This window comes from Adiantum capillus-veneris, chromosome 29, assembly GCF_014529385.1.
Source record: "Adiantum capillus-veneris isolate H3 chromosome 29, ASM1452938v2, whole genome shotgun sequence".
Lineage (NCBI taxonomy): Eukaryota > Viridiplantae > Streptophyta > Polypodiopsida > Polypodiales > Pteridaceae > Adiantum > Adiantum capillus-veneris.
The window spans coordinates 39,112,872-39,124,587 of NC_140959.1; the positions used below are offsets into that span (position 1 = coordinate 39,112,872).

At 43.0% G+C, this 11,716-nt stretch overlaps 1 protein-coding gene across 1 annotated transcript; it reads right to left on the reverse strand.

Annotated features, from left to right (window-relative positions):
- Positions 1–6,678: 6,678 nt before the first annotated feature.
- On the reverse strand, positions 6,679–7,709 carry LOC147419067 (uncharacterized). Its single transcript, XM_086505950.1, has one exon. The coding sequence runs from the start codon at positions 7,408–7,410 to the stop codon at positions 7,084–7,086; it is 327 nt and encodes a 108-aa protein (XP_086362076.1). The 5' UTR covers positions 7,411–7,709; the 3' UTR covers positions 6,679–7,083.
- Positions 7,710–11,716: the final 4,007 nt, after the last annotated feature.

Below are 11,716 nucleotides of genomic sequence, written 5' to 3' on the forward strand. Positions count from 1 at the left end.
TCGAATTTTCATTGACCATCAAGATTTTGTGATTGTATTTTTTGATGACATTTTGGTATTCAGTAAATCTGAAGAAGACCATAAGCAACATTTAACACGTGTATTTGATCTGCTTGCACAAAATCACTTGTATTTGAATCCTGAAAAGAGTTCATTTTTCCAATCTGAAATTGAATATTTGGGACATATTGTATCGGGTAAAGGAATTCATGTCGATCCAAAGAAAATTGAAGCCATTCAATCCTGGCCTAGACCCAAAAACTTGCATGAGCTACGATCTTTTCTTGGTCTTTGCAGCTATTACAGGAAATTTGTTCGTAATTTTGCTTACAAAGCACATTATTTGACTCTCTTGTTGAAGAAAAACACGCCTTATGAATGAACTGATTTGCAAGAAAGCTCATTTAATGCACTTAAACATGCTTTGACTAATGCACCTGTATTGCAATTGCCTAATTTTCAACAACCATTCTTTGTGGTAGTCACTGATGCTAGTGGTAAAGGTATCGGTGCAGTCCTTATGCAAGATAACCATCCCATTGCTTTCGAAAGTCGTAAATTCAAACCGTCTGAAATAAAGTTCAGTACTTATGATAAAGAATTGACTGTTGTGGTACATGCATTGAAAATCTGGAAACACTATGTAATGGGTACTGACTTGATCATTAAAACTGATCAACAAAGTATCAAATATTTACTTTCTCAGCCTTTAATAGATGATAGACATATTAAGTGGGCCGCTTTTATTCAAAGTTTTCAGCCCAACATTCAATACCAACCTGGTAAAGAAAACGTTGTAGCCGATGCTTTGAGTAGACGACCCTCACTTCATCATCTATCAACCATTACGGGAACATCATTTGACACTATGCCTGACACTTATGCACATGACGATGACTTCAAAACGACATGGTTGCACATGCTTGATAATTCTGTACACACATTTCTCGAATACACTATTCAAGAAAACTTCCTTTATTTCAAACAAAAATTGTGTGTGACTAAATCTTTTCGTACATTAATTATTGAAGAATTGCACAAACCACCTTATGCTGGACATAGAGGATTTGCTACAACTTTTCAAAATTTATGTCGTGATTTCTATTGGCCTACTATGAGAATGGATGTTAAACAGTATGTGTCAACTTGTTTGATTTGTCAAAAAATCAAAGCAGCTACAGGTAAGAAATTGGGACTTTTACACCCTCTCCCCATTCCTGAAAGACCTTGGGAACATATTTCCATGGATTTTGTTACTGGTTTTCCCACTCACAATGCACAAACATGACATGATATGGACTATTATTGATCGTTTCTCTAAACAAGCGTATTTTGTTCCGTGTAAGAAAACACTCACAGCACATCAAGCTGCACTTTTGTTTCTGAAGACTGTTTTTCCACATCATGGTTTGCCTAAAGTGATTATTTTCGATCGAGACTCAAAATTTTGTAGTGCTTTTTGGACTACTGTATTTGAAAATCTTGGCACTACACTTGACTTTACTTCTGCATTTCATCCTGAATCTAATGGTCAAACCGAAGTCACCAACCGCACAATCATTGATTTGCTAAAGGATTATGTTTCTTCTCAACCTAAGAAATGGGATGATTACATACATATTTTGCAATTTGCATACAACAACACCACTCACACTACCACGGGTAAATCTCCCTTTGAAATTGTATATGGTCACTCACTTCCTACTCCTGCTTCACGTCTTTCTAATGTTGTGCCTGCCGCTGATGATTTCACCACTGACTTTCATGATATTTATGCAAGTGTGCATTCTGCCATTAAACACTCACAAGAACTTTACACCAAGCATGCTAACAAGCACCGCAAGGCACACCAATTCAAAGAAGGTGATCATGTTTTACTTCGCATCGAAAAACGAAGGATCAAAAGTGTTGATACCAATGTCTTTGTTAAGCTTGCTCCTCGCTTTTATGGACCTTTCAAAATTTTAGCTATCATTAATGATGTTTCTTTTTGTTTAGAATTACCTGCACATTGGCACATTCACAATGCATTTCACATTAGTCTTTTACGACCATTCAGAGGACCCCTACCTACACACCACATTTACGAAGACCCACCTTCACTTGTAGACCAAGAAGAGCAACTCATCCCTGACAAAATAGTTGACCATGAGACCACCACTACACGCACTGGAATGGTTTATAACCGTTACCTTTTGACTTTCAAGGGCCACCCTAGAGAGGATGCCAAATGGATGCCTGAAAAGTTTTTTCGCAACTTTCCCAACCTTCTCCACACGTTCCATCACTCACGGTCCAGTTGATTTCTCTATTGAGCAACTGAGGACATTTGCTATCCCTGGTGGGAGGGATGTTACGAGACTGGGCACCCTCCTGTTGTAGTGGTTAACTGCAATTGGGATAGCTGGGCGTAATGGTTAATTATGTGCTGTCTATTTATTTTACTAATTGAGTTGATGATGATTTTGTAGAGTGGAATGCGGGGAGTTGATGAAGAGGCGACGGCAATTATTCTTGGCCATTTTATAGTTGCACAGTATCTTAGAATCTCATTTCAATAAGCCACTATGGCTCTGTAAATATCTGTAGTGGGAACTCCCCTTATGGGTCATGCAAGAACTAATGAGCTTCACTCATTTACAAAAGTGAAGTGGTTGTAAAAGAGGGGCCTCAATTTTTGGCACCTCAAACTCAAAAATAATATATTAAATACCAACTCCACAAGAGAGGTGCCGTGGAGTTTGGGGCTAGATTTAGGCCTTTCTCTTACAGATTCTCTTCTCTACTCTCTTAAGCTATGGTTATTTTGCTGTGTACTCTCTAATCTAGTCTCCATCTCTTACACATCTCGTACACCTCCTTACAAGCTTGTCTATATCAATTCTCTGTTTACTATGTGTGTGTGTCATAGTCTAGGTGAGTGTGTGTGCTTGGAAATTGGAAGAAGAGGTGGACAGTTTGATGGTGATGGCTTGAAAGCTTATGTTGAGTACTTTAAGCGGTCGATCTCCCCCTCTTCTCCCAACACTCCTAAAGGAGATAGCATAACTCTAACGAATAAATCAACTATGGAAAACCAGACACTTAGGAAGAGGCAGGCACTTCAGAGCCGCCATAAATAGAAATACCCTCAATCTCATTTTCTGAGTTTGAGACGCAGTCCACAGCAGAGCCAAGTGGTGATGAATATTTTTAGATACACATCACAGACACAGATACAGTTCCAATGGTCCAAATGTCAAAAGCTGAAGAAGACGCACTAAAGGAGAAGATCACCTTAGAGGTGGATGAGTAGTGGAAGGCCGTTATGCGTTGGGAGTTGAGAGTTTTACACTCTATCAACGTCACTCAACTCACTCCCAATCACATCAACACTCAATGGTTCCAACAAGCCTTGCCATACCCTCTCATCAAAGTAGAACTATTATAAGTAAAAGAAAGGCTATACAAGGATATGCAAGAAGATGGCGCAGATAAAGACCACCTTAAGTGGAGGTTAAGCTGGCTGAACAAGAATCCGAGATACCTAATTCTGTTCACAAGAGCACCTACAGCCCTACAAAGAGATCCAACATTCTGTCCTATACCCAGAGTAAGGACATGGTAAGTGCATGAAGCACTGCAGAAGAAGAGCCCAACTTGGCTCAACTTCCCCAGGCTGCCAGCTCTAGAGAGAGGCCAAGCGAAAGAGGAATACATGGTGAAAACCCTAACGGGTGCCATGTCATTCTTCAAGAGTCTGCTAGATCCCTCTTGTGCAATGTTATATAAGAGCTGCAGGATGCTACTCACATGCATACAAGTTTTCAATGAGCCTGAACAGACACGAGCACCATGGCTCTCATTCTTGGAAGGAAACAAAGGCTATGCTACGATCTGAGTGGGCAACCTTCAGAAGAAATCCTTTACGGATTCTATGCCAGATGCATGTTCCTGCTAATAATATGCTAGCCTTTGAAGAAGCATTCTACACTGGATTCTTCACCTAGCGAATGAAGATATTTGCACTGGTGATAAGCAACCTAACATCCAGGTTTGTAGGCTACTCAACGGCGGTGGAGCTGAAGAATCAAGTCACCATGAAATTTCTGCAAGTGCCTGACAAAGAACGAAGAATCAGATACCAGAAGGCACTAGAAGCACTTAAAGACCGCCTCGCCCGCCGTCAACCCGAAGACTACTTCAACCCATAAAGCTGTGTCAAGGGACGACACAAGCGAGGAGGGGGGGAATGTTAATAGGAAGCTAACAAGGACACCATTTTTCGGAGTTCTCCTTGTAAAACAATTATTATTTTGATAAATCGGGAATATTGTAACTCCTATCTTCTTGGATAAACTTTGTAATTAATGAGCCGGGGCTACAAGCTTCTAGATTGTATCAGCCAGTCATTTCCCAGCTTTGGTAGAACTCCAGATTATTAGTTTTGACCACCCAAAAACCTTGACTAAGATATAAAAGCCAATTTTTGTAATCCTTTTATAAGTTTTTGGATAAGAAATACACAGCGTGAGCTAACGACACTCACTTCTCTTCTTCTCGCGCTTCCTACTTCCTCTCCGGTTGTCACATTCCGAATGTGTTTGTTGCATTGTAACCGCAGGTAAGCACTCTGCGCATTGACGTAAGCCATTCATAGTATTTCGTAGCTTTTGGTGTCACCGACCCACGGCCTAATTTCATCATAACTAGGAATTTACACGTTCAAATAAAAAACTAAGCATAGGTAGGGTATTGGGGCATCATTGCTAAGCATTTAGATGCATTCTGCGTCGACAACAACTAGGTCAAAAATCCACTGCTGTTAATAATCGCGATTTTGGAACTTGACCTAAAGTGAGATTTGAGGCCATAGGCATGTGTGCTTAGGTTTTTAAACTTGCCTAGAAGTTTTGTTACGTTTGGATGACATTTGATGCTGTAATGAATGTGAATTGTTTGTTGATGAGAGATTGGCTTTTGGTGATTTCAATCACGAGTGTAGTTTGAGTTAGATGCAAGTTGTCTGTGTTTTCCGAGAGATTGACAAAATCTTGTAGCCTCTATGCACTAGTCGAGTTAGCTTCGTCCCATGGTTTGACAAATTAATCGTGGTTCTCGCTAATATTGCAATAACATAGGATGGTGAGGTTAGACATGCATCCCACAGTTTGCCTTCCGTTATTCGCTTGGTACAGACCTCATAAAAGTGTAATAGTAAACATCATTAATAAAAAAGATCGTCAGTACCAAGCGAACAGGTGCAACAAACAGGGTTTAACTTCCCTTATTTGCTTGGTACTGACTACACAAAATACAAGTGCACAAAAGTGTAGTAGCATAATTCTTCACTGTGTGTAGAGTTCTGCGTCACTAAAGCACTGCAAAACATGAGTAAGAGGAGGATGCGCAAAAAGGAGGAGCACTAGAGAGTAAGAGGAGATGCGCAAAAAGGATTGGGAGCACAAAAGATATGGTTTGCTTACCGGGTAGTGTCGATGGGGGTAGAGTTAAAATGATGGGCAGTAGAGGATGTGAAAAGAGGCAGAAGAGCGCTCATCTGGGGCGAAGGTATAGTTAAAATGTTTGGCGGGGTACTGCCTCTAAACTTAGAATGCTTACCTCGACGAGGGTGACAACTTCACTTATGCACATGATTACACCCAAGATTGTGGTTGGTAAATTGTACTGCATGGGAATCTGAGCCCATTTATTGCTGGTTGTCCTTGTGAGCGCAACCCACGTGCCTTTTTTGAGTGGCTGTTTAGAGTCAGACGCCGATCGCCCTTGCAATCGCCATCTCTATCTCCAAGTAGAAAAACAGATCGCCATTGCCTTTGCCTTTTCTTCACTCTTCCCCTTGGCCATCTCTCGTGATCTTGCGTTTAGAGTCAGACACCGATCGCCCTTGCAGTCGTCATCTCCATCTCCAAGTAGAAAAAATAGATCGTCGTTGCCTTTGACTTTTTTGTGCTCTTCCCATTGGCCACCTCTCGTGATCCTACGTTGAGCGAACTCCACTGGTTTGCGTCCTTTGTGGCCGCTGGTACATATCGAATATGTCGACCCGTGGAAAGTCTCATTGCAGGTGTATGGTAGCAGGCAGTGTTGTGAGAATGTGCTTGAGCCTGTGTCGGGTGCCAAGTGTGATAGGTCCTGTCATGGTTTATATGCTGAGGTTAGTCGTGCTCGACGAGCTAGAGTTCCTGGATACCTAAGGATCACTATCCGTTCTGATCTTTGATCAAATGCTGTGGCGGGCCATGACGGTTCATAGTTCGCCAATTGGCATGACGTTTTCACTTGCCTATGCAATCTCCCTTGCTGCTACCGACTTAATTGGAGAGGTCGGGAGGATCTACGACTTGAAATTATAGTGGGATTGCTTTTGCTCAAAGGTGATTGACATGGGGATGATGATAAGCTGTAGGAAGTTTTCCCACTATCGATAATTGGTTGCGAGCGTGGGACAGGTCGGCAAGCACGGGCTTTTTAAAGTTAAAATAAAAATAGCTTTGAGCTTTTAAAACAAAAAAGAAAACGGGACGTCTGTCTGCAGTAACAAGAGGGCGTTGTTTGTGGAAGGTGGTGGGCTTCCATAAGGGAAAGGGGAGTTTGCATGGGAAAAGGGCCACGTTGTGGCTGCATGAAGGCCGGCTCAGGAGCGACGAGCAAAAACGGGGCATGCTGCAGTGGTGGGTCATGAAGGCAACCAAAGGAGGGGGGTTGCGCCACTTGGGAACTTGTAGAGGTGGTGGCGCCATATTGGAGAGAGAAGAAGGGCACAAAGCAGGTCTTGGATGGAGGGGATCAAGTGGTGGTGAGCAGGAAAGACCGCCATCTGTGAAGAAAAGAGGAAGGGCTGCAGATTGAGGGAGATGCCACCAGAAGCCATGTGAGAAGGAGGGCTGCATGGCACGTAAAGGGAAGGCCGCCATGGACTGCAGGGTGGTGTCACCATGAAGGGGAGATGTAGCGGCCACTTGCAGAGGTGGTGGGCTAGCTGAGACCAGAGAAAGGTCTCCACTTGGTGGCGCATGAGGAGGTTGGTTTATGAAAGTCGACCTGGGGCACATGAAGCAGTAAGGAGGGGACGTTAGGGCTTCAGCAAGGGGGCCAGCTTGCATAGGGTGGCGGCCAAGGAAGACGAGGTGGAGCAGGCGCAACCAAGGAGGGCGCCATCTGTGAGCACTGAGCAAAGGTGAGACCCGCCAGCGCTGCCTGCAGGGGAAGAGTACCAGGTGGAGCTGCATGAGGTGAGGCCACCAGTAGTGCCAAAGAGGGCCAGGGTGGTGATGCATGAGGTGAGGCCAAGAGGGGACGATCAGAAAAAGGCACCAAGCTTGGTGATAAGGGGCTCCATTGCAAGGGGGCGCCATTGGGCAATCGAGAAGGTGTTGAGGACAGCCACCTCAATGGAGGATATGGCATGTACTGTGGATTGCACCTGACGAGGTAAAGTCGCAAAGTGGGCGGGCAATTAAAAACGAGGGGGCTAAAAGGAAACCGCCAGGAGTTGAATAATTACCAATTGAATATAAATGGAAGTTGTGAAGAGTGTTGCATGCAATAGAGGAATCGACGGCCACGGATCGACTGCATAGGGAAACCGTTTGCTGTAAAACCATGGCCAACGCCATCATTGTACCCCAAGTCTTGTTTATTTTGCTATGCATAAGTGATTGTGTATGGTCTGGTTGGGTTAGTGTTTGGGTTGGATCTGCCATCATTCTTCTCGACTATCTCATCTCGTGCATAGCACCCGTGGTAGCGGTGGCTCCGGGTCTTTTGTGTGTGTAGAGAGAGAGAGAGAGAGAGAGAGAGAGAGAGAGAGAGAGAGAGAGAGAGAGATTGATTGTGGTTGCACATTGAGTGTGGTTTTGTGTGCGGTCGAGGTTTGCGAGGCCTCCCGGTATGAGTGTATTTACAGATATGGGTGCATTGGTGTGTGCGTCAGTAAATGTGAATGTGTGTGGCCGAAGTTGCTCGTAAGCGAGGCTGTTCAGTGCAACTTGCAGAAAGTGTGCATGCGTGTATGTTTCTGAGTGGTTTGGGGTGCTAGATATCTGCTGACTATAGAGAGGCATCGAGTTTGTGTACTATTGTGTGTAGCCGACCTTGACCCTGACAAGAGTCCTTCAAGGAGACTGAATCGATGTCTAGAAAAGTGTCCCTCCAATGCACTGCTTGTACAAGACAGGTGTATGAAGCACTTCAAAAAGTCTCTCTTAGTGGAATTCTACCATGGGTTTTTCTATTACTTATACTTGCAGATGGATGGTGAGTTAGAGACTTCCCAGTCAACAACTTTCGGTAGTTGTCCATTGGCACAAAAAATGTCACTTAGTGGAATTCTACCATGGGTTTGTCTCTTACTTATACTTGCAGACGGATGGTGAGTCAGAGACTTCCCAGTCAACAACTTTCGGTAGTTGTCCATTGGCGCCGGAGGAAGAGGTAGAGGATGTTGAGGTGCAGTTTGACCCAGAAGAAGAGCGCGTAGAGGTATTAAAGGAAACATTTGATGCGGGCTTTACTCTTGCTTCTCTTGTGGATGCAGCAATAGGGTGCAAGCAAGAAAACCCAAATAAGGAAGTGACTTTACCTCTGAATTGCGCTCCCAGCTTTGCTATGGCAGGCGATACCCACTACGTTCTGCTCACAGATATCATGCATGAGCTGAATATACGGGAGGACTACTGCCTAGTTGCAATTGCAAATTTTTGTAAGGTAGACATGGGATTTGTGGATGAGGATGGAGTGGACCAACATCTTATTGCTGACACAGCTGTCCGCGACTCACAGTTTAATTCAGGGTGGTAACTGATCAAAGATACATTCAATGAAGCAAAGTCATGAGAGGTCAGATTTCCAACACGAGCAGTTTCAATCGACAACAAAACAACTCAGATTAAAAAACATGGGTAGGTCCGTGACACCCAGAGCTCAAGTAATGAATAGTCAGTCTATTCACTTGTGGGGAAGGTCGATGGTGGAAATGGACGAGAATCAGATGGTAATTTTTGTCGTGCATTCAGATGGTATTGGAGATGGCTTAGTGATGAAATATCAGGATCAATTTTTTTGTTGACAAGTGCTAGTGTATGACAATAGTTTCCTTAGAAGAGCGGAGACTCATGGCAAGGGCTTGTCACTGGAGTCCAAGGCAAGGATGCGGCGTTGTCTCACTACATCGGGTGTTTCAACCACAAAAAGGTTTGTAGAAACAATTCAAGTACTTGGCAATTGTACTCATCTCACTTACGGCCCATAAATTCATTACTATTTTATGTAGATCATAATATACCACAAGGAATACTCTGAGGACAATGCAAAGTTCCCACTGTTTGCAATGAAAGTTATTACAAGATTGTGTGGTGGGCACCCCCTCCAACTAAACGCAGAAAGACGAATTCTGATTGAGAAAAGGTTTTCTCTAGGCGTCGGCATTGGGTATGTGTGCCAAGCACTCAGAGCCCCCTATTTCATGTCCTGTACAGCTCAGGCTCTGGTTGTAGGGGTTGAAGACCCGCGCTTAGATCCATACAACAAGTGGCTGTTTGTGAGGGAAAGAAGACACCTGATGCCCATGGGGATGCTTCCATCAATAGAGAAACAACATCGTCTATAGAGCTTGCACATCGAAGAGATACAAAGTGAGGAGGAAGGAGGTGCATCGAAGAGGAAAACAACGACGGGCTCAGGTCCACCATCTTCTCCCGCTCCTGACTCGTGATTGTCGCCACCTCGCATGGTGCTCCCCCGCATTTGAATTTACCTAAGCCATCTATTTCTTCTCTTTGTGGATGTGTTGTAAAGACCGTGTGATTTTTGAACTCTTAAGAAGCTCCTTATGCCTTGCTCTATGAATTACTCGTCTATAAGTCCATTGGTGTAACTCTAATAGGCTATTGGCCTTATCCTTTACTCCCCCATGTCTAGTGTACTTAAAATAACATGTTCTTGTCATGTAGTGGGTTTTTTCCATGCCTTGTGTGGACCATATTGATAGTGAGCCTTATGTCTTGGCAAAATATGGACCATGGTTGAACAATATGTGTTGTATTGAAATAAAACAAAATGGTCTGTAGAGTACAATTTTAAATTTTGTTTTGTATACGTAGAATGCTAACCCACCATGTAATGTGTGATATGTTTCCCACCCCACCCTGTAAGGTAAGCCTTCTTCCAATCCAACAAGGCTGCTTGAAATGATGTGAGCTTACTTTGCTCCCAAGAATGCTGCTCAACATAGTGGAAAATTTTATCTAATGATTTCTACACGTTCGCCTTGTGATTTCGGATTTCCCCACCACCTGCATTGTCTTTAACCACTTTATGTAACTGTTTCCATTTGTTGAACATGTTTCTCCTTTCTTCTCTATCTGAATCTTTGAGGCTAAACCCAAGAAACCTTCTTGCCTTCACGCCGCCTATCGATGCTTTCCTAGGTACCTTGTAAGGACTTTGAGACATCTTAGGGTCCTCTTCGATTTTGACATTGTCTTTATGCAAACCAATGTCCGAGAGCACTCCCTCTAATGCTTTGGTCACTCTTTTCGACTCACTCTCTAGCTTTAATGCCCATGCAAAACATATGTACAAATGAACCACCTTTTCCATTATTCGATAGACGTGAACTCTACTCAGAGAAATACCAAGCACTGGCCTAAAAGTTTTATTTGAAGATGTTTATTGGGAGCTCTATTCCTTTGCACACTCTCAAGAGATTGTGCATTAGCCATGCAATATAAGCATGGATTTGCCACAGCTGCTCCGTGTGTTATGTTGTACATACACTTAAGAGCGTTTAAGTCACCTACCATGTGCCATTCCACTGTATAGTCACCAAATCCTTCCAATGAAAGAACGGCTGTGTTTCTTTGTTCACTGATGATAGAAGGAATTGGGTTTGACTAAAAATCCAATCGAGGATTTCAAAATTCTCCTTATCAACCTACAGTGAAAAATGAAAACACAAAATCAACAACCAAATAATCAATATTTTTGTTATTATAAAGTGAACGAAGTATACCTGAAATGATCCTAAACTTAGAATGTTGTTTTCGGGTTGCACGTGAAGTATCGTGGATCCTCTTTCGTTATTGATGGATCCAGAGCTCTGTTCATGAGGGTAATGGTGACTCTCTCCAACTTCTTGTTCTTCAGGAACTCACACTCCTCGAGCTTCAAAACAAACTTGAGAACCCCACCGCACTCCTCTCGACTGATGTCAAAGAAGTGAACTGCATACCTTTGCAATGCTTCAAGATCAATGAAGAGGTTGTTGTGCTCGTTAAAATGCACCTCTTTGCCGCCGTTTCCTAAGAACGTTGCTTCAATATGGAATGGTGACCCAAGTTTCTCAAACACTCTATCATTTACGTTCTCAAAAAATTTACGATCTTGCCAGGAAAGCACCGGGCTTATGGCTGTGAGAGTTTGTGAGAGAACTCCAAAAAACTATATGAAGAGGTTAAACCATAGGTGCCATGAAGACTAGGGTTTGGAAAGAAGTGCAATCAAAGAAGCCCCACCCATTCTCTCTTGCACTCACACGCACAAAGAAAGAACACAAAAGAGAATGTCAAAATAACACAAAGATGAAAACATCAAGGCTATGGTCATATCGTATCATGGGTTAATAGATGAGTTAATGGCATTCAATCTTGGCTGACCAAATAGGCTACGAATTGTTCTTTGGAATTGTAGTTTTGTGCTTACCATAATATATATA

Coding starts and splice junctions, on each gene's coding strand:
- LOC147419067 (XM_086505950.1), bottom strand. CDS start 7,410: ATGCCATATCCTCCATTGAGGTGGCTGTCCTCAACACCTTCTCGATTG.